This window comes from Eumetopias jubatus, unplaced genomic scaffold (assembly GCF_037043125.1).
Source record: "Eumetopias jubatus isolate StellerSeaLion01/CBP00866 unplaced genomic scaffold, mEumJub1_p1.0 scaffold_7, whole genome shotgun sequence".
In the NCBI taxonomy this organism is placed as follows: Eukaryota; Metazoa; Chordata; class Mammalia; order Carnivora; family Otariidae; genus Eumetopias; species Eumetopias jubatus.
This window is the reverse complement of record NW_028274813.1, coordinates 138,741,663-138,766,840: the sequence shown is the minus strand read 5'-3', so window position 1 is coordinate 138,766,840 and position 25,178 is coordinate 138,741,663. Positions and strand designations below refer to the sequence as shown.

The 25,178-nt window shown below is 39.4% G+C and overlaps 1 protein-coding gene across 1 annotated transcript in view; it reads left to right on the top strand.

Annotated features, from left to right (window-relative positions):
• MTMR10 (myotubularin related protein 10) overlaps positions 1-25,178 on the top strand; it is a 50,083-nt gene that overhangs the window by 1,191 nt on the left and 23,714 nt on the right. Inside the window, exons 3-5 of the mRNA XM_028122774.2 lie at positions 17,921-18,057; positions 19,659-19,731; positions 20,430-20,572. Coding sequence (XP_027978575.1) covers positions 17,921-18,057; positions 19,659-19,731; positions 20,430-20,572 — 353 coding nt within the window. The remainder of the gene's footprint in view (positions 1-17,920; positions 18,058-19,658; positions 19,732-20,429; positions 20,573-25,178) is intronic.

Here is a 25,178-nt window from a genome sequence, read left to right as displayed (position 1 = left end):
GTAGTGAGAGTACCCTTTGCCCTTCTTGTCTGCAACTTCATGCATTAATGATTAATAGGTCATCATTTTAATAGTATGAAAAGCAACTTTTATTATGTTTGGGTCGCTATACCAATAACAAAGCTTAGTGAACATCGAATTACTTACTTGGCAATTGTTTTTTTGAAGGTGTCAGCTGTGTTTGCAAATTGTTTCAGTTTAGAATGGGGTTTCACGACAGAGGCTCTGCGAAACATATTGGGCCCAGTAATCCTTTGGTATAGGGACTATCCCGTGCATTATAGGATGTTTAGCAGTATCCCTGGCCTCTACTCACCAAATGCCAGTAGTACCCCCTTCTCCACCTCCTAGTGTGACCACCAAAATGTCTCCAGACGTTGCCAAAACTTATTTTTTGTCTTTTGCGTCCAGGAGCAAAATCTCCCAGTGGAGAAGCACTGGTTTAGAACAAAATTTACCTTGAAACACCTTAAGAGGTAGAGGTAGGAATTGGTGATAGGTAGGAGTTAAGTTTTAAAGCATATAAAATATGATTTAATTGGTATTTTGAATTGTATAACAATTATGTAATGATTAGGAAAATTTGGTTGTTTGATATGATTCTTGCGAGGAGTAGCCAGATAGGAAAGCCTGTTTTTTTCAACCTGAAATCTAATCAAATACCAATTTGTGCGGCTACTGTCAACATTTAAAAATCTTAGTCATTACTTAATGCTAAATCTAGTAAAGTGGTTAGAACTTTATAGGTAGTAATTGAATATGGAAACTTTATTTTGTGCTTCAAATTTTAAATGTTAGGTAGGAACAAACATTATTACAATCAAACTGTGGTTCAATATTGTAGATGCTCACTCTTAAAAATTGTTTTCAACTTTATTATGGGACTTAGTTATAAATATTTTGCCTTTATTTTGTTAATGCTTTTTATCCAACCAGTGTGTACTAAATAATCCTTTGTACTTTTCCTGAGAGTGAACAGTAGAAATAGTAAGTAACCTTTGCTCCCTGTGCATGCTCTTGTTTTAGCCTTAGTCACTCCAGGCATTTAGAAAAAGTCAGCTGTGGGAAACAGTACTCATCTTAATTGAGTGAGTGCCTATGAGCTATTGAACTTTGGCTTCCTTTACTTTGTCTGAATAGGCCCTGTTCATAGGCCTTGATTTCCCTCTTCTGATATTATGATTTGGCATTAATAAACCACAGGTCTTAGATATAAATGATAGTGCTTGATTTTTTAGGATTGACTTTTATATTTAAGATATGCTTATGAAAGAGTTATTAAATATCAGCAGGAAGAACTACAGAATTAACTAAAAACTTACCTTTCTACTAAAAAGTCACAGTTCTCTGGGGAAGATATGAACTCATTTCCTGCCTATAAGTGGTTTATGAGTCCTAGAAAGGGCAGCTAAATGTAGACTTTCTGATACGTGTTACTTTTTCTTACATTGGCTCTGGTATGCTGGGTTCTGTTTGCAGCTAACCTGGTTCTTACAAAACAGTTAGCCAGTCCTAGATGAGTGTGTCTTTTGCCTTCTTTCCTCAGTCCTTTCTTTCTCATCTTGGCCTTCCCATACACTCCCCAGTTTCTTTCTACCTGGCCACCCCGTTTTTGTCTCTGTTTCCTACTTCCCCTCTTGAGCCACCTGTCTGACTACCACTGGAACCTCCGTTGCTCCTCCTCTGGCCTGCGTCCTACTACTCGACCTGTGAAATCTGGAAGACAGCTGGAAAGTAATTGAGGCATTGGTGACCTAAAGACCTGGGCTAGGTTAGGGTTTTTACTAAGAGGGCTTAATAGTATAGTTCTTGCCTTAGTTGCAGTCAGAAACCAAGAGGAAGCTTGGTCAAGTCACCTGTGGCTTTACACAGGCACACGGAACAAGAAGTAATTGTTCAGAGATACAGTATTGCATGTTATACTTTGGCATAGTGCCTTAGGTTCAAGGATATCCTACTTCAGTTGCCCAAAGTTTGAACTTTTACAAGCAGATGAAAATTAGACACGAAATGAATCGTGTGCAGTTACTGTGTGTTCCTTTGGAACTTAACAAGGCTAAATTTAAAATGATCTTCATCTTTTATTAAGTGAAGAAAATTGAAGAAAATAGAAGAAACTGGTAATTTAATTTCGATTGTGCTTTGTGTTAGTAATTTTCAGTTTGCCTGGTTCATGAATCTCCTTGAGATAGAGGATTGTGTCTAATTCAGCTTTGTAGGCTTGATGTCTAGTGTAGTGCATTGAGCTGCTGCTTGAGTGTCTGACTAAATGAAAGAACTCCTAGAACACAATTGTTACCATAGCCATACACACAGGCAGACAGACCAGCTCTCAGATTCAGTAGTGGGAGACTGTTATTTTATGCCATGTGTCTCTGCTGTCTCCGAGAGCCACACGTCTTAAGAGAATTATTATCTGAGCCTGGAACTGAGATACAGTGCCCTGTCAAAGCAGTTAGCTTTGGGCTCTCTCTTCATCTTCCCATCATTACAGGAATCTTGTTCTTTTAATGATTGTGTTGTATATGTGTAAAATCACCCCAATCCTTTTGAAAATAGGGAGCGTTTGAATTTTTAAATACATGTGTGTGCGTGTATGTTCCAGCATATATTTGTTAAGGGCAAGTACTGCCAGGCTATGTTCATATATTTTGGAGGGGAGGGCAGAGAGGGAGAGAGAATCTTAGGCAGGCTCCACACCCAGGACAGAGCCTGATGTGGGGTTCTTCTGAGAACCCCGAGATCAGGATCTGAGCCAAAATCAGGAATTGGACACTTAACTGACTAAGCCACCCAGGCACCCCAGACTATGCTCATATCTTTTTCGGATAGCTGCTGGACTGCTGAAGCAGTTCACTGAGCACCTGAGCTGGGTACCTGGCTCTGTGCTAGATGGGGAAAGTGCTAGAGGAGTGGTGTGCCTGCATCACAGCAACCCCTGTGGACAAGGTAGAAGATAGTGACCTAGATTACTGTTTTCCAGGATCTGGCTGGCATCAGATCTGGATGAAGTTTTTACCAGCCCTTGGTCCTGCAGCTTTTTCCCACAGCACTAAGTTGATTTAAAGGATTGTCCTGTATTCTGAGATTTTGTTCTTCCAGGTTCCTCGGTATATGTTCTCTGTTAAATGATGGTGGTAGTAGCTATGGCTTTAAAGAAGTTTTTAAGTTAGCAATATAAAAGGTTAAGAACTCTGTGTTAGTTACCTGAATTGTTTTTATAGTATACCTGATTTGTGGCATCTGAACTAGAAACCACTTGATAAGGTTTTTATAATATCATAGATATAATTTCTTAAAAAGATTTATTTATTTTAGAGAGAGAGAGCGAGAGCACACGAGTGGGGGGGCAGAGGGAGAGGAAGAGAGAATCCCAAGCAGATTCCTCGCTGAGCAGGGAGCCCAGTGTGGGGCTAGATCCCAGGACCATGAAATCATGACTTGAGCTGAAACCAAGAGTCGATGCTTAACCGACTGCACCACCCAGGTGACCCCATAGGTACAGTTTAATGAGCACTTACACAGAGAACATCAGTAATTTTGTCTGCCTAGGAATCATTTCACTGTCTTCTGAAAAACGCACCCTCTCTCCTTTGACACATCGCTCTTCCCCATCCCCACACTGCCTTGGGTTCTAGTGTGGCCAGCAAGGATAATAACCCACCCCCAGACTGCAAGAATGGGCACAGTTCTGCCTCTGGATATTTTCAGATTCCTTTTTGGTAATTCTGCCAGTGGCCATAGTTCCAGAAACTATGTTTTAGGGAGAGGCAGAGGCATAACACTAAGGAGGACTTCTGAAGGTGTTCAAGCTCCTGGGCTCCATTTTCCTTGAAGTCCAGCTAACACAAAAGCCACAGATTTCTTTTTACTTACTCGGGGAGGCACCCATTTATCTTCATGTGCCCGATGAGATGACTATAGTTGCACATGGTAACTTGCCCAGTACACACAGCTAGCAAGGGCAGAGCCGGAATTGTGAGCCCAACTCCCAGGCTATGCCTTTAACCACTAAGTAACAGGGCCTACCTGGCCGCACTGGTGACATTAGGGTACAGATTTATGCTTTGGAATTGGAGAGGGGCTGGATTGGATGTCAGCCTAGAAGTTCTCTAGTGAGGTAAAAAGAGCTCTGTCCTTGGCTGTGCCCTTTCCACAGCAGTGACAGATTTTGACCCAACTTGAGGAGCAACTTTCAATTTCAGCTGCCAGAAAACAGACTGCTTTGGTGGCAGTGGACTTCCTGTCATGGCCGTGCCGAAGCAGAGGCTGGTGGAATGCCAGCGGCTTTGTCATGAGGTGGTGAGCTTTGCAGTAAATGGACTTGTTGGCCTTTTCTCTCTTCTAACTCTAGGGCAGGATCTTATTAAGGATCTGTGAGGTGGGAGGGAGGATAGCTCGAAACACTGGCTAACAGTAACGAGTTCACAGTTCCACAGGTATCGAATGCATGTTCCATGCTGTTCTGTTCGGCGGAGGCATAAAAAGCTGAAAAAGTTGGGGTCCTGCCCTTAGGTGGTTTCAGTTCATTGGGGGAAATGCTTCAGGAGAGTAGAGGTGGCGAGGGCTCTGAGGAAGGTCACCGAAGCGAGACTGGGGCTTGGGAAGGTGTCAGGAAATGACTTCTGTCCTGCATCTTGAGTGCCTGCTGATCCTCAGTCACCATGCTAAGGCTGTGTGTCAGCTCAGCTCTTTCCCGTTTCCCATCTGTAATGCCAACAGCGCTTTCAGCATCAAGATTAACTGTTAGATGGATAATGAATGCACTCATTGTCAGAGTCTTTTGTAATCGGATCAGGAAAGCATAGGACCCTGGGCCATCTGGAAAATGAAAATAGCCATTGTTGGGTAGATGTCTTGTTTATTTTTTTTTACATATTCACTGTTTAGATCATTTTTGTACTGTTCTTGTTTTCTGCCTCACTGTAATTCTTATTTCTTCACTTGAACGGTAAATCCCTTAAAGGTAGACATTCTCTTTTGGGTGTTTTATGTTTTGTGTTGTTCTTTTAATACCTTTTTGTAGATCGGCTTTAAAGATGATTGTAGGCTGATTTTTTGCAGCATTTTTAATTCATACATGTGTTGCTTTTGAAAGCACCAAAGGACTTGTAACTCCATTTTGGAACAGTGAGGCATATAACTATCATGTTTGTCCCTCACCTGTAGAGCCTTCAGAACAGTCCTTAGGCTGCTGCTGCAGGACCGTAGGCCAGCATTTCATTACTCGCTTCCTCACTTCTGACCATCAGTCTCTCTGTACCTTAGCTCCTGCTCAGAATCTCTCCGTGAACTTGCACAGGTAAAATCCTACTTACCCAAGATAAAAATCCAAATTCTGTAACCCCTGTAATTTGCCAGCACTCCACCTTGCTGACCTCTGCACTGTTTCCTAGCGTTGATACTTGCCTCAGTCAGGCTGGTTCCTTTCTTTCTCCCAGATGCCTGATTCCTTATTTAGGCCTTTGTCACTGTTGTCATCACATGTTCTCTCGATCTCAGTCCTCTTCTGCCTTCAAGATTTCCTTCTGGTGGGCGCCTGGGTGGCTCAGTTAAGCGTCTGCCTTTGGCTCAGGTCATGATCCCGGGGTCCTGGCATCAAGGCCCACATCGGGCTCCCTGCTCTGTGGGAAGCCTGCTTCTCCCTCTCCCACTCCCCCTGCTTGTGTTCCCTCTCTCGCTGTGTCTCTCTCTGTCAAATAAATAAATAACATATTAAAAAAAAAAAGATTTCTTTCTGGTTTCTTCCCAGGGTCTGCACTTCTAACCCTCCTTCAGCCCACGTTGTGGGTGGCACTTACTGGACGTGCTACTTGATTACATGCTTTTCTGTATTGTGTGACCTGCAAAATTGGACCCTTAGTACCCACGATGGCATTAGACGTTTTGTGTTTGTCTTCCGTATAGTTTCAACCTCCCTTCATAATTTTTAGGCCCCTTTAATTCCTACTTTATCTACAGCTAGGGTGACAACTGGTCCCACTTTGCCTGTGACCATCCTGGTATTAGTGCTGAAAGTCCTGCATGCCAAGAATCCCCTCGGTTCCAGACAGCCAGTCACCATATGTAAAGCCATACATTGAATTCTTTATTGGCCTAAACACATTCCGTAGGTTAATTAGCCACTGTATACAGTAAGGCTTTGTCTTAAACTATTTTCCAAGCTAAAATGTATTATGGGAAAATTTATTTTTATTCATCAAACATGTATTGACTTTCTAAATGTGGAAGGTATTAGGAAAGATGACATGATTTTTTGGTTCTCTGGAAGCTAAAAACTTCCTTAGCTATACCATTTTTGAAAATTTATTAATTTTATTTCCTTTACTTATTTTTATGGGTGGAAGGGTCTTATGAAAACAAATTTTGATGATTTCTTGATCCCTTCCCAGGTTGTAGTAGAAACTCTTGACCCATCATCTGATTTAGATAGCTTTTTCTGCGGTGCCTTTTGCTTACCCCACAGTGAAACAAATTTCCTACTTTATCTTCCATGAGGCCTCCCCGTGGCTTCCCTCCAGTGGTGTGCTGGAAAGTGCTTGGTGGTGAAAATCCTCCCACCAGGGCTGATTGCAGACTGTCAACTTGAGGGCCCAGAGCCCGGGCTAGGGGTGTGGGGCGGGGGGAACTGGAGATGGTCCTGAGCCAGTGCAAGCCGGCTAGCACCGCACTGCTCTGCACCTGACAGGCACAGGAATAGTCTCTGGGAAAACTTCATGGCCCTCTGGAGTTCTGAAGCTTTTGATAGGCAGCTTGCTTTCTTAGGGCTCAGTAATTCAAGACGAAGCAAGGACAGTCTCAGTACTCTTCTATTTATGTATCTCTCCTCTCTAGGAAGAGGCCGTATCGTATCGTATCTTCTTCTTTCCTGTCTCCAAGCTAGTGCTCTGGCCCCCAGTACTGTAGTACTTGCAGTAGCTTTAACAGTCCCTACCCAGTGTTACTGCTTTTTTATGGAGTATGAGCCGAAAATTATTAGGAGAGTGGACAGCTGTGCTACATGAGCCAAACATTTTACAGCCTGGTTCCATGTGAACATAATTTAATGTTATCAAATAAAACTCAAGCCAGGTTAACTTGACACTTAGTTATATGCTTATAAGACCCAAACAGAGCATCTCTCCAGCAGCGCCCTCCTTTTCACCCTCCCCACCATCCCGCCCGACTTCTCTTTCTCTCCCAAAGCCTTGTTCCCATTTTCCGCTCTCAGCACTGTTTGACGCTTCAGTTTCCTTAAAAGACCACAGCCCAGAGAGTCCCTATTCAACTTCTTTTGTTGTTACTTTTCTATTTCTTGTCCAGTTTTTTCTCAGTTTTATTTTTAAATACACTTGGATTTACAAGAGTTGCCTAAAAGAGTGCCCATAGTTAACATATACTGTTCACCCAGATTCCCCTAATGATAGTATCTCACATGACCTTTTTAAATTTAGCTAAATTAAGAAATTAGCAGTGCAAGTTTTATTCACATTTCCCTAGTTTTTCCACTAATGTCCCTTAGCTGTTCCAAGATGTCATCAGGGATACCATATTGCATTTAGTCATTATGTCTCCTTAGCGTCTTTAGTCTGACAGTTTCTCCATTTTTACTGATGGACTGATGAATTCTTTCATTTTGGAGCCTGTATCCTCTTGAAATGTTCCCCCCGCCCCCCAGTCTTTCTCCTTCCTTCCTTCCTGGTATTCTGGAACTACCAGAGACTCCCTACTTATGTTGTGTTTCCTCTGCCCCGGCCCTGGAATTAGCTGTTTTTGCAAGGATCTCAGGTTCCTGTCATTGGAGAATGGTCTTTAAATACCAAGATCCATGTGCTCAATGTGCTTTGTTGCTGGAGTGTCACACCTTAGGCCTATAGGGGCCAAAGTAGAAAATATGCACCTGTGTTACTAACCCACGTATATACACATCTCTCTCTGTGTCTGTATCCATCTGAATATATGTAAAAGTTCTTAAGAAACCATGTCTAGCAAACTTTCTGTAAAGTATCAGGCAGTAAATGTTTTGGACTTTGAAGGCCATAAAGTCTCTGTTGCAGGTATTCAGCTCTTTGTCCCGTGAAAGCAGTCATGGCCAGTACACAAACAAATAAGTATGGATATGTTTCGGTAAAATGTTACTTACAAAAACCAGGTCTGGACTTGGTCTGTGGGCTGTGCCCGGCCATCCCCTGGACTCATTAAATGATTAAATGCGTTCTCCTTTTATCTTTGTCTCATTCTCAGTGCATTCATGGGCTTGACATTTTACAGTTGTGCCATAAGAGGATCATATTGCTAGAGAAGAAGGGCTGTCCTTGAGCGTGTGCTTTATAAATACAGTTGGCTGATGGTACTATGAGGCTGCCATGTCCTGTCTAACAAGACCTCCATCTCTTTCCGTTATCACTTCTCCCCTTCTCAGGAACCTAAAATCCTGTGGTATGGCTTTTTTTTTTTTTAAGTAAACTTTTGAGTATAACATACATAAAAAATATATATGAATCTTTAGAGTTACGAATGAATGAATTTTTGTAGCATTGGTTTGAGAGTCCTTGGGTGGATGAGTTTGCTAGTTAAGAAAAGTGGCACAGCATGAAGTGATGTAGGTTATACTTTCTGAGCCAGTAGTTTTAGTATGAAGAAATCAGTGTTACAGGAGTACGACATCTAACTGTGTGAAATGTGAATAATTAATTTAGGGTTTTGTTTTGTTTTTATTTTCAAGTTAAGGGCCCTCTTATAATTGGTAGCTAAGATTTCTTGGTGGGAAGAAAGGGTTGAGTATTCACTAGCCCACATTCTGATATTGGGAGGCATTGGGTTCAAAGAGCTATTGAAGATTTAAATTTTATGTATTTGAATTATTTGATGAGTTTCAATGTATAGTTTTGTCATTTAAAATTTTTTTCTCATTAGAATCCAGTTAAGACTAGTACTTTGAATCTTTTTTTTTTTCTCAAAGATTTTATTTATTTGAGAGAGAGAATGAGAGATAGCACGAGAGGGAAGAGGGTCAGAGAGAGAAGCAGACTCCCCACTGAGCAGGGAGCCCGATGCGGGACTCAATCCTGGGACTCCAGGATCATGACCTGAGCCGAAGGCAGTGGCTTAACCAACTGAGCCACCCAGGCGCCCAGTACTTTGAATCTTTAATTCAGTTTTGGTGCTTCCTGTTTCTGGATACAGTACATTTAATTTTATGTAAGCGTAGAGAAACAAATACTGGATTTGATATCAGAACACTTGGTTATAAGTTGAAAACTTATTTTTTTTTTAAAGATTTTATTTTATTTATTTGAGAGAGAGAGTGAGAGAGAACACAAGAGGGGGTAGGGTCAGAGGGAGAAGCAAACTCCCTGCTGAGCAGGGAGCCCGATGCGGGGCTCCATCCTGGGACTCCAGGATCATGACCTGAGCCGAAGGCGGTCGCTTAACCAACTGAGCCATGCAGGCGCCCAACTTCTTATTATTTTTTAAATCTTAGGAAAGTGATTCTTTGGGTCCAAGTCCCTTATCTGCCATACCTTACGGGTTGTTGAAAGAATCAAATGGGAAAAATGTTGAGAAACTTGCATTACAGCTCCTTATGTATGCGGTAGGCGCGCACAGCAGTTCTATTCCTTTTTTCTAACTTCATGTGAGTTTATGCACGCAGCTTATCTCCTCACCCTCTTGGCTGCTTGGCCATATTAAATTCCTGGGTTTTGTTCTGTCTGGAGCACCCTCTCTTCTATTGGTGGTAGTTGCTGGATGTACCAGGGAGCAGTGAAGTGATTTAATTCATTTGCATGTTCAACACTCATTTAATAGACACCTAACCTTGTGCTAGGCATTTGTCTAGGAACTGAAATTTCAGCATTGAGGAAAAATCAGACCACCTTCTACCCTCATGAAGCATATGATCCTAAGGGTGGGATGGGCAGTAATTTAAAAATATATGTATAATTGTAGCTGTGTAAATGCTAGGAATTACAAGTATATGATGCTGGGATTGAGGGATTTAATCTAGGCAGGGAGATTTAAAAAAAAAAAAAAACATTTCTGAGAAAGTGATTAGGCTAAGAGAGAATATTCCAGGAAATGGGAACAACGTGCAAAGACCGCATCCAGTGGAAGCAGTATGATCCCTAGGAGGGATTAAAAGAGCACTGTGGTGTGAGGGTGAGGAGGACAGGGGCAGAGGGTGAGCAGTACAGGGCCTCACAGGCCATGTGAAGGAGATTTGTCTTCAATGGAAAATTACTGAGATGGTTTAAGCTGAGAATTTGACCTGAGTAAATTTGAATTAAATCCTCAAGTAAATGGTAGGTTGCTGTTCTTAAAATAATCTTGTGTATTTTTAAGAACTTTGAATAAAAGTTATTATTACAACTCAAATTTATCATAACAGTTTTGTCAAGCGAAAGGATCGTTTTGAGACTATAGTTGCATTCTTGAATTGGTAGGTATTTGGGGCTTGTCAGCAAACAGGTTCTATTCAGCACTGTTAAGGTTTTTACAGTGATAAATATGGATGAAGTAGATCAGTACCCTCACTCTTCTACCCTTGACCCTGGAGACAGAATGCTTAAAAATGTCCCTGGGTCTAGTTGAATTTTAGGTCTTGAAATTAAGGTTTATTTTAGTGAAGACCACGCTTTAAATAAATTATTCCTTTCAAAGCACATTATAAATTTTGTTTTGACCTCTTATGTTTCTTTCTTTAGTCTTCTAACTCTGAAACTATATTTTAAAGTTTTATTGCCAAGTACTCTGAAACTATATTTTAAAGTTTTATTGCTAAGTAAGTTATAATTTGGGTGCAGAGGGAAACTCACTTTGGCTTTATGGAATATACCTTATTTAAATTTTTTAAAAATTCAATTTATTTAAACTAAAAAAAAAACCACACCAGTTCACCCATTTCTCCATCCTCCACCTCTGGCAAACACTAAGTTGTTCTCCGTATCTAAGACCTTCGATTGTTTTTGTTCGTTTATTTTTTAGATTCCACATATAAGAGAGATTATACAGTATTTGTCTGACTAATTTCAGTTAGCATAATGCCCCCAGGGTGCATCCATGTTATTGCAAATGGCAAGATTTCATTTTCTTTAATGACTGAATAATATTCCTATGGGGGGCGGGGAATATGTGCCACATATTCCACAGATGGATACTTATGTTGTTTCCATATTTTGGCTTTTATAAATAATGCTGCAGTGACATGTGGGTGCATATATTTTTTCATGTTAATGTTCTCATTTTCTTTGGATAAATACCCAGAAGTGGAATTGCTGGATCATGTGGTAGTTCTGTTTTTAATCTTTAAGGAACTTTTACACTGTTTTCTAGTGTCTGCACCAATTTACATTCCCACCAACAGTGTAGAAGGATTGCCTTTTCTCCACATCCTTGCCAACACTTGTTATTTCTAATCTTTTTGATAATAGCCATTCCAGTAAGTGTGAGATGTTGTATCATTGTACACTTGATTTGAATTTCCTTGACATATAGAGCATCTTTTCATGTACCTGTTGGCCATCTGTATGTTTTCTTTGGAGAAATATTTATTCAGATCTTCTGCCCATTTTTAAAATCAGGTTTTGTGTTTGTTTTAGCTGTTGACTTTTATGAGTTTTTTATATATTTTGGATGTTAGCCTCTTACACAATTTCAGAGTATTTTCTTTCATTCAGTAGGTTGCCTTTTCATTCTGTTGATGGTTTCTTTTGCTGGGCAGAAGCTTTTTAGTTTGATGTAGTCCCGCTTGTTTTTGCTTTTGTTAAAAGCTTTTGCTTTTGGTGTCAGATTCAAAGAATTATCACCAAGACCTATGTTAAGGAGTTTACCACCTATGTTTTCTTCTAGGAGTTAGTTTTATGGTTTTAGGTCTAACATTCGAGTCTTTAATCCATTTTAAGTTAATTTTTGTGTATGATGTAAGATAGTGGTCCATTTTCATTCTCTTGCATATGACTATCTAATTTTCTAAATACCATTTATTAAAGAGACTGTCCTTTCCCCATTGTATACTCTTGGCTCCTTTGTTAGAAATTAATTGGCCATATATGTGTGGGTGGGTTTATTTCTGGGCTGTCTTTTCTGTTCCATTGATCTATGTGTCTGTTTACCAATGGCCATATTGTTTTAATTACCATAGCTTTATAATATAGTTTGAAATCAGGGAGCATGGTGCCTTCAGTTTTGTTCTTTTTCAAGATTGCTTTGGCTATTTGGGTTTTTTATGGTTCCATACAGATTTTAAGATTGTTCTATTTCTGTGATAAATGCCACTGGAATTTTGGTAGAGATTGCATTGAATTTATATATTGCTTTTGATAGAATGGACATTTTAACAATATTAATTCTTCTTCCAGTCGTGGGCATGGGATACCTTTCCATTTATTTGTGTCATCTTTAGTTTTTTTCATTAATATCTCGTGGTCTTCAATATACAGTTTTTTTTTTTCTTCCCATCTTGGTTAAATTAGTTCTGGGTATTTTATACTTTTTGATACAGTTGTAAATGGGTTTCCTTAATTTCATCATAAATGGATATTGAATTTTGTCAAATGCTTTTTCTGTTTCTATTGAAATGATCATAGGATTTTTACCCTTCAATGTGTTAATGGGATGTATCACATTGACTGATTTGCAGATGTTGAACCATCCTTGCATGCCTAGAATAAAGCCTACTCCATCATGGTATATGATGGTTTTAATGTATTATTGAGTTTTCCTGTTTGCAAGTATTTTGTTGAGGATTTTTGCGTCTATGTTCATCAGGGAAATTGGCCTGTAATTTTCTTGTGCTTTTGGTAATTTATTCAAACTGTTGACAATAATAGAGTCCCCAACCGTTATTATATTGCTGTCTTATTTCTCCCTGTAGGTCTGTTAATGTTTCCTTTTTATATTTAGGTACTCCAGTGTTGGGTGCATAAGTGTTTACAAATGTTACATCTTCTCGTTGGGTCAACCCTTTTACCATTATGTAGCACCCTTTTTTGTCGGTTATCACAGTCTTTGTTTTAAAGTCTATTTTGTCTGATGTAAGTATAGATACTCCAGCTTTGGTTTCCATTTGCATGGAAGATCTCTTGTTCCATCCTTCTTTTTCAGTCTGTGTGTCCATACATCTAAAGCGAGTCTCTTAGAGGTAGCATATAGATGGGTCTTGTTTTTTTATCCATTCACCCACTCTGTATCTTTTGATTGGAACATTTAGTCCATTTACATTTAAAGTAATTATTGAGAGGTTTGTGCTTACTGCCATTTTATTACTTGTTTTCTGGCAGTTTTTGTAGTTCCTCTCTGTTCCTTTCTTCCATTGCTCTCTTCCTTTGTGGTTTGATGGCTTTCTCTAGTGGTATGCTTATATTCTTTTCTCTTTATCTTTTCCGTATATACGATAGGTTTTTGCTTTGTTTTGCAACCATGAGGCTTGCATATAACAACTTCTACCTGTTACAGTCTATTTTAAGTTGATAACAATTTAAGTTTTATCCCATTGTAAGCTCAAGATTATTACTCTTCCCACCCACACTTTATAGTTTTTGATGTCACATTTTACATCTTTTTATCTTCTGTATCCTGTAACCAAATATTGTAGTTTTAGGTAATTTCTTTTGTCTTTTAACCTTCTTAATAGCTTTAAACGTAATTAATCCACTACCTTTACTATATGTTTATCTTTCCAGTGAGATGTAGTCTTCCATATGTGTTCTTGTATTAATTAGTGCCCTTTCTTTTCAGTGTAAAGAAGTCTTTTTAACATTTCTTGTAAAACCAATTTAGTGGTGATAAACTTCTTTAGCTTTTGCTTGTCTGGAAAATTTTTTATTTCCTCTTCACTTCTGAATGATAATTTTGCTGTGTAGAGGATCCTTGGTTGAAAGGTTTTTTCTTTCAGCACTTTGAATATATAGTGTCACCCTCTCCTGGCCTGTGCAGTTTCTGCTGAAAGGTCTAATGATAGCCTTGTGGGGCTTCCTTGTCTGTAATAAGTTGTTTTTCTCTTTCCACTTTTAATATTCTCTCCTTGTCTTTAACTTTTAACATTTTAATTACAGTGTGTCTTGGTGTGCGTCTCTTTGGGTTCCTCTTGTTGGGAACTTTCTGAGCTTCCTGGATCTGGATGTTTGTTTCCTTCCCCAGGTTAGGGAAGTTTTCAGCAATTATTTCTTCCAATAAGATTTCTCCCCCTTTCCCTACTTCTGGGAGCCCTATGATGCAAACGTTAGTTCATTTGATGTTGTCCAGTAAGTCCTTTCAACTATCCTCACATTTTCCATTCTTTTTTTCTTTTTGCTATTCTTATTTGGCTGGGTTCTATTGCCTTGTCTTGAAGTTGACTGATTCTTTTTTTTCATCTAGTCTGTTGTTGAACCCCCCTGGGGCATTTTTGGTTCAGTTATTGTATTCGACAACCCTGTGACTTCTGTTCAGTATCTTCTTACATCTTCCATCTTTTTGTTGAAGTTCTCATTGTGTTCATGCATTTTTTTCTTCCCAGTTCTGTGAGCATCTTTTTTTTTTTTTTAAATTTAAATGCAGTTTTTAAAATCTGTGAAGTCAGAAAAGCTATCCTGAAAACTGCCTCCTTCAAAAAGTTCAAGAAAACTCATTGGGCTTGACACACAGTGTTACATAGTTGCAGGTATACAACTTAGTGATTTGGCAGCTTTACACATTATGCTTTGCTCACAAGTGTAACTACCATCTGTCCTATTACAATATCAATGATGTATTCCTTATGTTCTGCTTTTTATTCCTGTAAGTTACTCATTCCATAACTGGAGCCCTGTATCTCCTGCTCCTTTGCCCAACCACCCACTTTCTTCCCCTCTGGCAGCCATCAGTTTGCTCTCTATATTTATGGTTCTGATTTTAACTTTTGTCTATCTATTTTTTTAGATGATACTTATGAGTGGAATCATATGGTATTTGTCTTTCTCAATCTGACTTATTTTAGTTAGCATGATACCTTCTAGGCCCATCCATGTTGTCTCAAATGGCATGATCTCATCCTTTTTATGGCTGTGTAATATTCCTGTGTGTGTGTGTGTGTGTGTGTGTGTGTGTGTGTGTGTGTGTGTGTGTGTATCACATTTTCCTTATCCATTTGTCTATTGATGGATACTTATGTTGCTTCCATGTCTTAACTATTGTAAATAATGCTGCAATAAACAAGGGCACTTTTATCTTTTTGAGTTAGTGTTTTCATTTTCGGTGAGCACCTTTACCACCATTACTTTGAACTCTTTATCAGGTAAATTACTTATTTCTATCTAAGTTTTTTCTCGGAGGTTTTATCTTGTTCTATCATTTGGAACATACTCCTCTGTTTATTCACTTTGCTTTACTCTCTGTGTTGGTTTCTATGTAGTAGATGAAACAACAACCTCTCCCAGTCTTGAAGGAGGGGCCTTGTGTAGGAGATGAACCTTATTGTTCAGCCCTCCCCCAGCTCTTTGTTCAAACCATTCTGCTTGTCCAGTCAGCCTATTATTTTTTTAATAGTTCCCAGTAGTTTGGGATGTGCCAAATCAGTCAGTGTTGCAGAGGGAGGATCTCAGCACCTAGATTCCAGCTGACTGCAAGCCAAACCCTCAGGCATCAACTTTTTAAGGTATTCAAGATATATATATCGTCTTGGGGGACCACAAGTGTAAGCCTTACTGGCCACGAGAGCCAGGAGAGCTGGAGGTGTCTCCTGGGTAGCAGTTAGAAAAATCGGTGCTCCAGACAAGTGTATGAGCTCTTTTCTAGGTGATACTAGTAAGCTGGTGGAAGGCAGAGGGAGAACATCAAGATGGCCTCCACAGCCCACTTTCTTTGACAGCAGTTCTCTAGACCACTAAATGTATGCCAAACCTGAAGCCTGTTCTAGCGCGAGCAGAGAGGCCTCCTTTGGAAAGACTGGGGAGAGGGCCGGGGGTGGTGGTGCCTGTCTCCTGTCTATGCAGCACCTTAGGGGTGGTTGCCTGACAAGAACCATCACTCTCATTGTCATAGGGTCATGGGATCCAGGATGCAAACCCCCCTGGGGGCCACTAGAGCCAGATGATCAAGGGGTGTCCCCTGGGCAGCAGTGCAAAAACTAGGACTCCAGACATAAAAGCCAGGACACGAGAGGCACGTAAGACAAAGAACATAAGCTCCCCCTGGCCAACTTATTACAGACAAGGAAGCCCCACAAGGCTATCAGCAGACCTTTCAGCAGAAACTACACAGGCCAGGAGAGGGTGACACTATATATTCAAAGTGCTGAAAGAAAAAGCTTTCAACCAAGAACCCTCTACACAGCAAAATTATCATTCAGAAGTGAAGAGGAAATAAAAAATTTTCCAGACAAGCAAAAGCTAAGGTAAGGACCCTGATGCCCTGGAGTGCTGCAGAGATGAGCACAAAGACAGCACACACCCTCCGAGGTTTCTAGAAAGGATTATAGTCAGACCCTAGATGTGTGTGTCATTAGAAACTTGCCCCTCAGGCCATGGTTGTGATGTTTCGCTAATGGTCCTCCTTCACAGAAAGACTGTGCTCCTGGGTCTGTTGCCTCTTGCTGTACCCTGGGGGTGGTGGCTGTTTAAGAACTCTTTCGTTGGTGGTTACAGTCCTGTGGGACTTATAAGTGAAAGTCTCCTCCCAGAGCCACATGATGGAGAGATGTCCCCTGTCAGCAGGCACAAAAATCAGATCTCCAGGCAGGGGTATGAACTCCTTTCTGGGTGACATGATTATTACAGTCCCATGGGACAAAGAACATAAGCTCCCCTCGCCTTCAGAGCCAGGTGATCAAGAGGTGCTCCCTAGTTGGCAGCCACAAAATCAGGGTAATAGATGTATGTAAAAGCTCCCTTCTGAGAGATCCTGGTGCTCTGGAGCACAGCAGAGGGAGTATGTGAATGTGGTATCCACTAGTCTCTGTCCCCAGAGAGTGTTCCAACAGGCTCCTAGATACATGTGTTAAATAACACACCTGCCCTTCAGGCCAATGATTTAATATACGCAGGTAAGCCTCTTTCACTTTTAAGTCTGGGCACCATCGCTGCCTCTGACCTGGGCCCCCGGGTGTGTGAGTCCAAGTGTCTGAGCCTTTTAAGAGCAGTTTCTCAGATCTGTAGGGTGTTGGGACACAAGCCTCACTGGTTTTCAAAGTTCCATGTTTTGAGGGCTTGTCTCTCAAGGTATGTGTTAAAACTTGGGATGCCTTATGTAGCATTTGAACCCTTCGCTCCTTTGGGTTTTGAGTTGCATCCTGGTTGTGGGTCACCATGCAGAGATGGGGTTTATAGTGAGATTATGTCCCAGCCTCTCCTACCTGCTTGCATATGGTTTAGTTCTCATTTGCCCAGTGTGTAGCCATCACTCAGCTAGCCTTAAGGGGTTTTTTTTTTAAGAGGAAATTGCCTGTATGTAGCTATAGACTCAGTATGTCCACGAGAGGAGATGCGTGCAGGGTCTTCCTAGCTCACCACCTGAACCCTATTTACCAATAGTAGATTGTATTATTCATTTTGAGGTTAAACCCAAACTCTGTTTCTCATCACTTAGTAATCAAAGACATTGGTTTGGGATGTCAAGTCACATGTTAATAAAACACAAATATCCCATCAAGCAGTACTCTGAAGAAGAGAGAGTAGTTTCTCTCTTCTCCAGAATGCCTTTCAGTAAAAGATAAGGAGAGGCAGTATCACAAAACAATACAGACTCGGTTTCAGCCTTTCTGGTTGAACCATTTCAGACCCCTTAGCGATTCGTGCCTCAGTTTCTGTGGGCAGCGCCTTGCCAGTGTTGTGAGGATGAAAGCACCCGTGGTGCCTGGCACCTGGTGGGCCTCCAGGGTTTATTCTTAACTCTTGTCATCATGAAGTAGTCCTCGTAGGCCACACGGTGACTGTAGACATTTTATGGTATAATTGTAGCTCACACAATATTTTTCTTTTTTAAAAAGGAGAAATTGTCGTAAATGAAGTCAATTTTGTGAGAAAATGCATTGCAACGGACACAAGTCAGTACGATCTGTGGGGAAAGCTGATCTGCAGTAACTTCAAAATTTCCTTTATTACGGATGACCCGATGCCATTACAGGTGTGTGTTATTTGTGTGCTGTTTAATTGTATCAAGGATCTGACTCTAAGCAGTACATGTAATTACATAAAGCACAGGTATGGAAAATTATAATAAAATCGTTACGTGATTAACAATGTTGGGAATGTATTAAACTTCAAAATAAAGTGTAAGGAGGATGTTGGGATTCAAGGAGTAGAATTTGTGAGATGTTTGAGTCACCTTGCTTTTGTATCTCCTGTGATTTTTGCTTATTCTTTCAATAATTGACTTAGTATTTTCTTCATATTTTAAACTGCTTTTAAAAATGAAGCTATCCTTTTTTTTTACTAGTCCTAAAGAGAAAAGCTTAAGTATAGCAAATAATTGTATAAACACAGCACATTTTATAGATTTCATAGTATCTTTAACTAATTCCTTTTCTGAAACATCAAATTCTTGTTTGAAATTTCAAATTTCCAGTACAATTAGAATGAAGAAAAATATTAATAAAATTTTTCTTTAATAACCCTCTTGCCATTTTATGGTCTCACTGGAAAACAGTAGTACTGTTTAATTTTGGTTTCTAAAAGTTCAGGTATTCATTTTGATTGACTTAAAAATTCTGGACTTTTCCTTGTCTCTTCTATTTTGGTTTGTAAAGTGTTATGTACTTTTATCCCCTAGATTTTTATTTAAATAGGAATTGTGCTCTAATCAAATATTTGGATAATTCATGTAAACTTTTGACTGAAGTGTCTGACTCCGGATACATATATTTCATATAGTCATTCATTAGTTTACCAAAATATTTACTTTACATTTGTGTGTTTATTGCAAACTATTGTAGGTATATTTAGACTAAAGGCATTTACAGATATCTAGTATGTAGACATACTGACTTATTTGGCTGTAGACTTGGGTTTCTCCCCTTTGTTTTTAGCTTCATTTTTATCTGTGGCTGCAGACTTCACTGTAAATGAGATGGATATACTTAAAAGAGCTCACGTCTCATACCACTGATGGGGGAAATAAACCAGTACTCTACTGACAGCAGGTTAATGTGTCAACTATGTTCTCAGTTTAAAAATGGGTATAAAGTGTTTGTTGACAGATTAAAAAAAAAAAAAGCTGTAGTTTGAAGATTTTTATTTCTAGTAGAATTTCTGCTCTAAAAATTAACTTTCTAAAGACTGATTTTCTAAAGTCTCCTTTGTAAAATCAAGCCATGATTTTACCCATTAAAATCTGATGACTTAAGAGTCTTTTTTTCTTTATTATTTTATTGACGGTTTAACCAGAACTAGACTGCAAATGGTTGCCTATGAAGTGATTGATAATATTACATATCTTGGATATTCTAATGGTATTATCGCATACAACTTAACCTCATTTCATATTTAAAAGTATGGAGAGAAAGGTGGAGAGAGTGTGAACACAGCATGTGTTTCTTTTTCCTTTTCATGACTGAAGTGTGTTCTAAGATACTCCCTCCTTAGAACTGTCATAGTTCTGCGACAAAAACTTTTTATTCTTTTTAGAGATAGTCATCATAGTTTCTTATCACATGTAAGAGTAAGTCTCTTACTTACCCTTTGAGGTTGTTGGGGAAAGACTTAACGTGAACATAATTTTTATTTCAGAAATTCCATTACAGAAACCTTCTTCTTGGTGAACATGATGTACCTTTAACATGTATTGAGCAAATTGTCACAGGTATGTAGTATTCTTACTCAGTCAATAAAAAGCTGATTCTCCTCAGGAAGTATTGCTTGAAGAATCACACCTCTCAAATATTTGGGTTGGAATTTTATTTCTGTAGGTTTATGTTCCCCCCCCTTTTTTTTGAGTCCCAAGAATATTAAAGAGAAGTCAATAAATTATTTGTTTAAACATTTATTTATTTTAGAGAGGGAGAGCAAGTGTGAGCAGGGGGAGGGGAAGAGGGAGAGGGAGAGAGAGAATCTTAAACAGACTCCCTATTGAGTGCCAAGCCCGATGCGGGGGGCTCAATCCCATGATCCTGAGATCATGACCTGAGCTGAAATCAAGAGTCAGGCATCAACCGACTGAGTCACTCAGGTGCCCCGAAGTCAGTAAGTTATTTTTAAATGGAAATATAGCATATTTAGCTTTTTATGTTTTCTAAGTATTTGTCTTCTTTTAATTAAAAAAGACATTAAATGTGTCTAGATGGTGGTGATTTTGTGCAAGGATCATTTAAAATATAGTCAAAAGCAAAGTTAAAACCGATCCCCCTTTCCAAGTTCTGTACATTGTAGAAAATATGAAAGATTCCAGAGAAGCAGTGGGTAACCTTCTAATTATTTACAGTAATAATTTGTTAAGGTATACTAAAGAGTGAGTAACAAAAAGAATTTTTACACATATTTTCTTTATTTTTTCATTTTTAGTAAATGACCACAAGAGGAAGCAGAAAGTCCTAGGTCCCAACCAGAAACTGAAATTTAATCCTACAGAGTTAATTATTTACTGTAAAGATTTCAGAATTGTCAGATTTCGCTTTGATGAATCAGGTCCTGAAAGTGCCAAAAAGGTAATACTATTAAGCTTTATCAAGTTTTGGGTTTCGTACTATATTTACCAATATCAGTTCTATATGGAAGTTCTCTTTTTTCAGTTGCTCAGATTTTTTGCCGGGGGGGGGGAGTCATCAGATATTTCCTTAGGTAAAGTAAAAGCTAAGAATGTTAATAGAACTATTTCCTTGGACTAACTTATGGCTGCTTTAAAGTATTCTATATAGGTTTTTAGGTTTTGTGTTTTTTTTATCAGCTCCTACAATATTAGAAACTATGATGTGGAAATTAGTATGTCTTTTGCATTTAGACCATTACCAGCTTGTTTCTTTCTCAGTTAGAACTTTAGAAAATACCTCAGAACGTCATCAATGAACTAAAAGTTAGACTTAAGTTACATAAGGATTAGGTAAAGGTATAGTTACGGGAACAGCCTAATAATAGTGCTTTAAAGAAATCTTAGTGAATTAATTTGAGTGCTATTCCACAGGAACAGCTAAAAGCTAGGGACTTTTTAATTGGCTTTGTTTTTCTCCTGCCTCCCAGGGAATGTTTATTGCCTGCTCGTGGAGTAAGATTCACGGGCAGAAATTCCCACTTCCTTGATCCCACATTTTGGCTTTGGCAGAGGAGTGAAGCTGGTGGACCTATTGCCCTACTGGTCCAGTCTCTCATGCAGCAAATGCAGAGAATCTAACACTTTCTAGAAGTCTGCTCCCACACATTGGAAATAAAGGAACAGTTTCTTAGTGAAGTGGAACCTTCTCTCAGAAATGAGTCAGCTTTTGCACCACCCCAGAATGCACTGGTGCATTTGGTTTCCATGGTTAGTAGACTTACTGCAGTGAATTTTCTTTGATATCCAAATGAGGCCTTCAAAAATTCTTAAGGCAGCTGTTTTCATACACTTTGGTGAGGACATTGTAGATTTATTTTTAGAACTTAGAATCAACAGTTTCCTCACAGGAAGGCAAGCATAAGATAAATATCAACATGCTGGACCTCGAGGACTAGATGATCTAGCAGAGTGATAGCGGGCTCTCTGGCTAAAAGTTTTCAGGTAGAGTTTGTAAAACCATCTTTCGGCATGCTGCGTTACCGAAAATTCAGCTAGGTAGCTGTAACTCGTTGGTTCACGTTTTGTGGGCCCCTTTCATCTGTTTAGTTCTGCCATTTGTGATTTTGGCATTTTACTAACTTGAGATGCCTACTTTTCTATAGAAAGACTTTAAGACTCGTTAGGTCGTAGGCTGTATATAAAACATTTTAGCTGAGTTACTTTCTTGAGCTTAAATATATACTTGTAATTTAATCAGTCAAAACATCAAGAATCTACTTATGAAAATCTTAGTTTCAGGATATATAGCATTTCAAGAATAGCGACACCATAGAACGTAAGAGATTTAGTTAGGACAGGATTTTTTTAAAGTAAGAAATTGATACAGTGGCCCAATATTCTTTCAGAAAGTTTCCCTCTCTCCCACTCTCAACTACATTTTTCAGATGACTCTATTTCAGTAATGGGAAATCATAATTATTTGGCTTCATTCTTGAGCCTTCTAATAAACACCTGCTGGTCATTTTTAATGTGTGAGGCAGTGTGCTTAGTGGAGAAGATAGAGCATAAACAAATGAAAATTGAACAGTGGTACAAAGTAAGGGCATAAAAGATGTTGCCACGTAAGTGATTAGTTGCCAAATGAATGAAACAGTTAAGTGCTCTGGAAATTCAGGATCTCCCTTGTCTGTTGTGCTGCTGGTAAGTGATGAAGGGGGCCGCACTGAACTGTCTGCATGAAACAGTGTAGTCCAACTGTTTATGCCCTTTCCCAAGACTGCATTTCTGGTACAAATCCTTTCCCCTCTTGTCTTAAAATATTAAAAGCATATAAGCTCAGGCCTGAAAGAAATGCTCTTTTTGTCTTTTGTACAGTCCTGTTGTGGGGAAGGGCAGGTGCAGGAAAGAAAATTAGAGGCAATAAGAATATAAATAGAGAAATTTTCCCCTGATTTACATTTCAAACACAGAGGTTAGGGCATGTGTGCTGCCAAAGCTTACTGGCTTCATGAGTTAAAAACAAGAATTCTAGCATATTTTTTTATTTCAAGTGAAAGTTTTCATCTAAAATTAGGTAACAGTTGGGAAGTTACAGCTTGATTTTACCTCCCGGAAATTTTGAAAGCTAAATTTTCTCTGGAAATGCTCTGATTTTATAAGTTGCTTTAAAATGACCAGATGCACATTCAGAGTTCTCTGGTGGGTAAACCACTGATTAGCTTTGAAATACCAAAAGCATTTATATTTCTGTTTGAAATATGAAATCTCAAAATGCTAAATTGGTTCACATTTTGTTAAATATTACTCTGTAACCTTCTGGTAGTCTAGTTGGTGTTGCCTAAATTGTGTTATGACAAAATTAGATGACACTGTGCTACTGCATCCGTTAGCATTCATCCTTATCCTTGGTCTGTCACAAATAAGGATGTTTGGGACAGATCTGTAAAAAGCAAGAAGGAATTTTATATTGCAGAATTGGATGTCTAGCCTCAAAGCAACTTGGAGCCACCCTTTCCTTTTGAAGAACCTCTGTTCAAAATGGAGGGGCAAAATCGTTTTTAATGATTTATCGCTTATAAAATATATATATGTGTGTGTGTACATATATATAAAGATGGTAAGTGAAACGTATGCCCTTTGTTTCTACTTTATTCTTAGATTAGTTGATTGTGAACCACTTGTCAGGCATACTTTCTCAAAGTGAAAATTCAACCCATCTATTTAAAGAATAAGTTGGCTCTTTGTGAACTGTCTTTTTTTCCCCCCTCCCCTTGAATCTGAGACTTACTCCTTGGTGACTTTCAGACCACAAAATACAGGAAACCAGTTTTGTTTGCCATTGTGCTAGAACTTGATTAGTTTGAGCTTCTCCAGTGCTGCGCCCCCAGCTGGTCTTAGAGGAGAAACCAACTGTGGGTACTTCTGGCTTCTGTCCACAAGATTGTTCTTGGTCCAGAAATCAATTCAGAAGTAGTTTACTTTTTTTCCTCCAATGAAATATTTACCATCATTTAATGTCTTTAATCCCAAGATAGTCTTTCTTCCCTATGACAGCCAGGGCAGAGGAACTATTTTCAGAAGCAGTTTTTAAAGATGTAGAGTTTTTCTAAAAATTTTTAATGCTTATGGAGTACATTGCAAAATTAGAATAATTTTACATGAAAATGAGACCTTTTTTAAGTCTTTCAAGCTCTTAGTGACAGAAGCTAAGAGTGTGGACATAAGCTTTTTAAGGAGTGTGTATGGAAAAGCTTGAGGGAAAGGATTCTTGGCTTTATTTCCCTTCTCAGAATGTCCTACATAACAGCATGAATGTAACCCAGATAGCACAAGTGGTGTGTGCCTTTATCTGGGTCCCCAAAGATGCCCCTTGCTTAGGTTACATAGAAATAAGTTATACACACTTGTAATTACACTACTCAGCACCAGCTTTAGTTCAGTTTGTGCCCCCCCCCCATCAGCCATTGTGCAGGTGATTGAACAGTTTCGGTTTCACAAGATTGTTACAGTCTCCTTGCAATGGAGATGCTATTAGACATACTCATTTGTTTCCTAACCTTTATAAATGTGATGTGCTATTCTAAAGGACATTTTAGAAATGGGCTACGTTGGGTTTGCCTAGCAGATAGGCTTTGTTTGTTTTTGCTTTGTGACCATAAACAACATACTCCATAATGATCTGTGAATTTCTTTTGTGTAAACAAGGCCTGTGGCTGCTTTCTAAATGTGTTAGACAAGGTGATATGCTCGTTTCATTGGCTTAGAGCATTTTCCTTACTATGTTAGTAAATAATTTTGTCAACTAGTATTTTTAGCACCGCTGCTGTTGTGCACAAAGCACCTTCAGAAAGCTACTGAGGAAAAGCAAAAATGCAGAAGTCTTCAGGTCTTCACTCAGCTCTGCACAGAGAGGTCTTTCCTGGTCTCCTTCTCTAAATTATTAACCCACTCCCTTCTCTGCCTCACCATAACACTTCATATCCCTCCCTTGCTGGACTTTTTTTTTTTTCCTTTAGCACTTACAATGATGTCACTTACTATCGTTTTCTTGTTTATTTTGTTTCATGTCTGTCTTCCCCCCCTCATGATGCCAGGGATCTGCGCCTGTGTTGTTCATGCTGCAGCCCCAGGGCTTTGGATTTGGTGAATGCGCAGGAGATACCTGTCGAATGAATGACAGAGGCAGCATCTCCCCTTGAGGGATTGAATTTAGTGGTGGAAGTAAAATGAAGAACCCCTGTGCCCTTTTCAGCTACACTCAAATCTGTGTCATGAATACTCCGAAACTCATTCAGCTACACAGGCACAGCTAACGGAAGGGACCCTTTAATTCAGAGCGGTTGTGATTCAGAGAGAGCAGAAGGGTTTCTGCAGTTCATTCTGTGAAATTGGCTCGGGCTAGGAGGGCCTGTGAAGAGATTCGAGCTGAACAGAGCAGGTAGTTTCCAGAAACAGGGTGGTTGGCTCCGCAGTGCAGAAGGATTTCCTGGGCAGAGTGTGGCGGAGGCGGCAGCTGGGAGTAAGGCAGGCAGAGTACGTGCAAATATGTTGTTCTCTGACAGAAG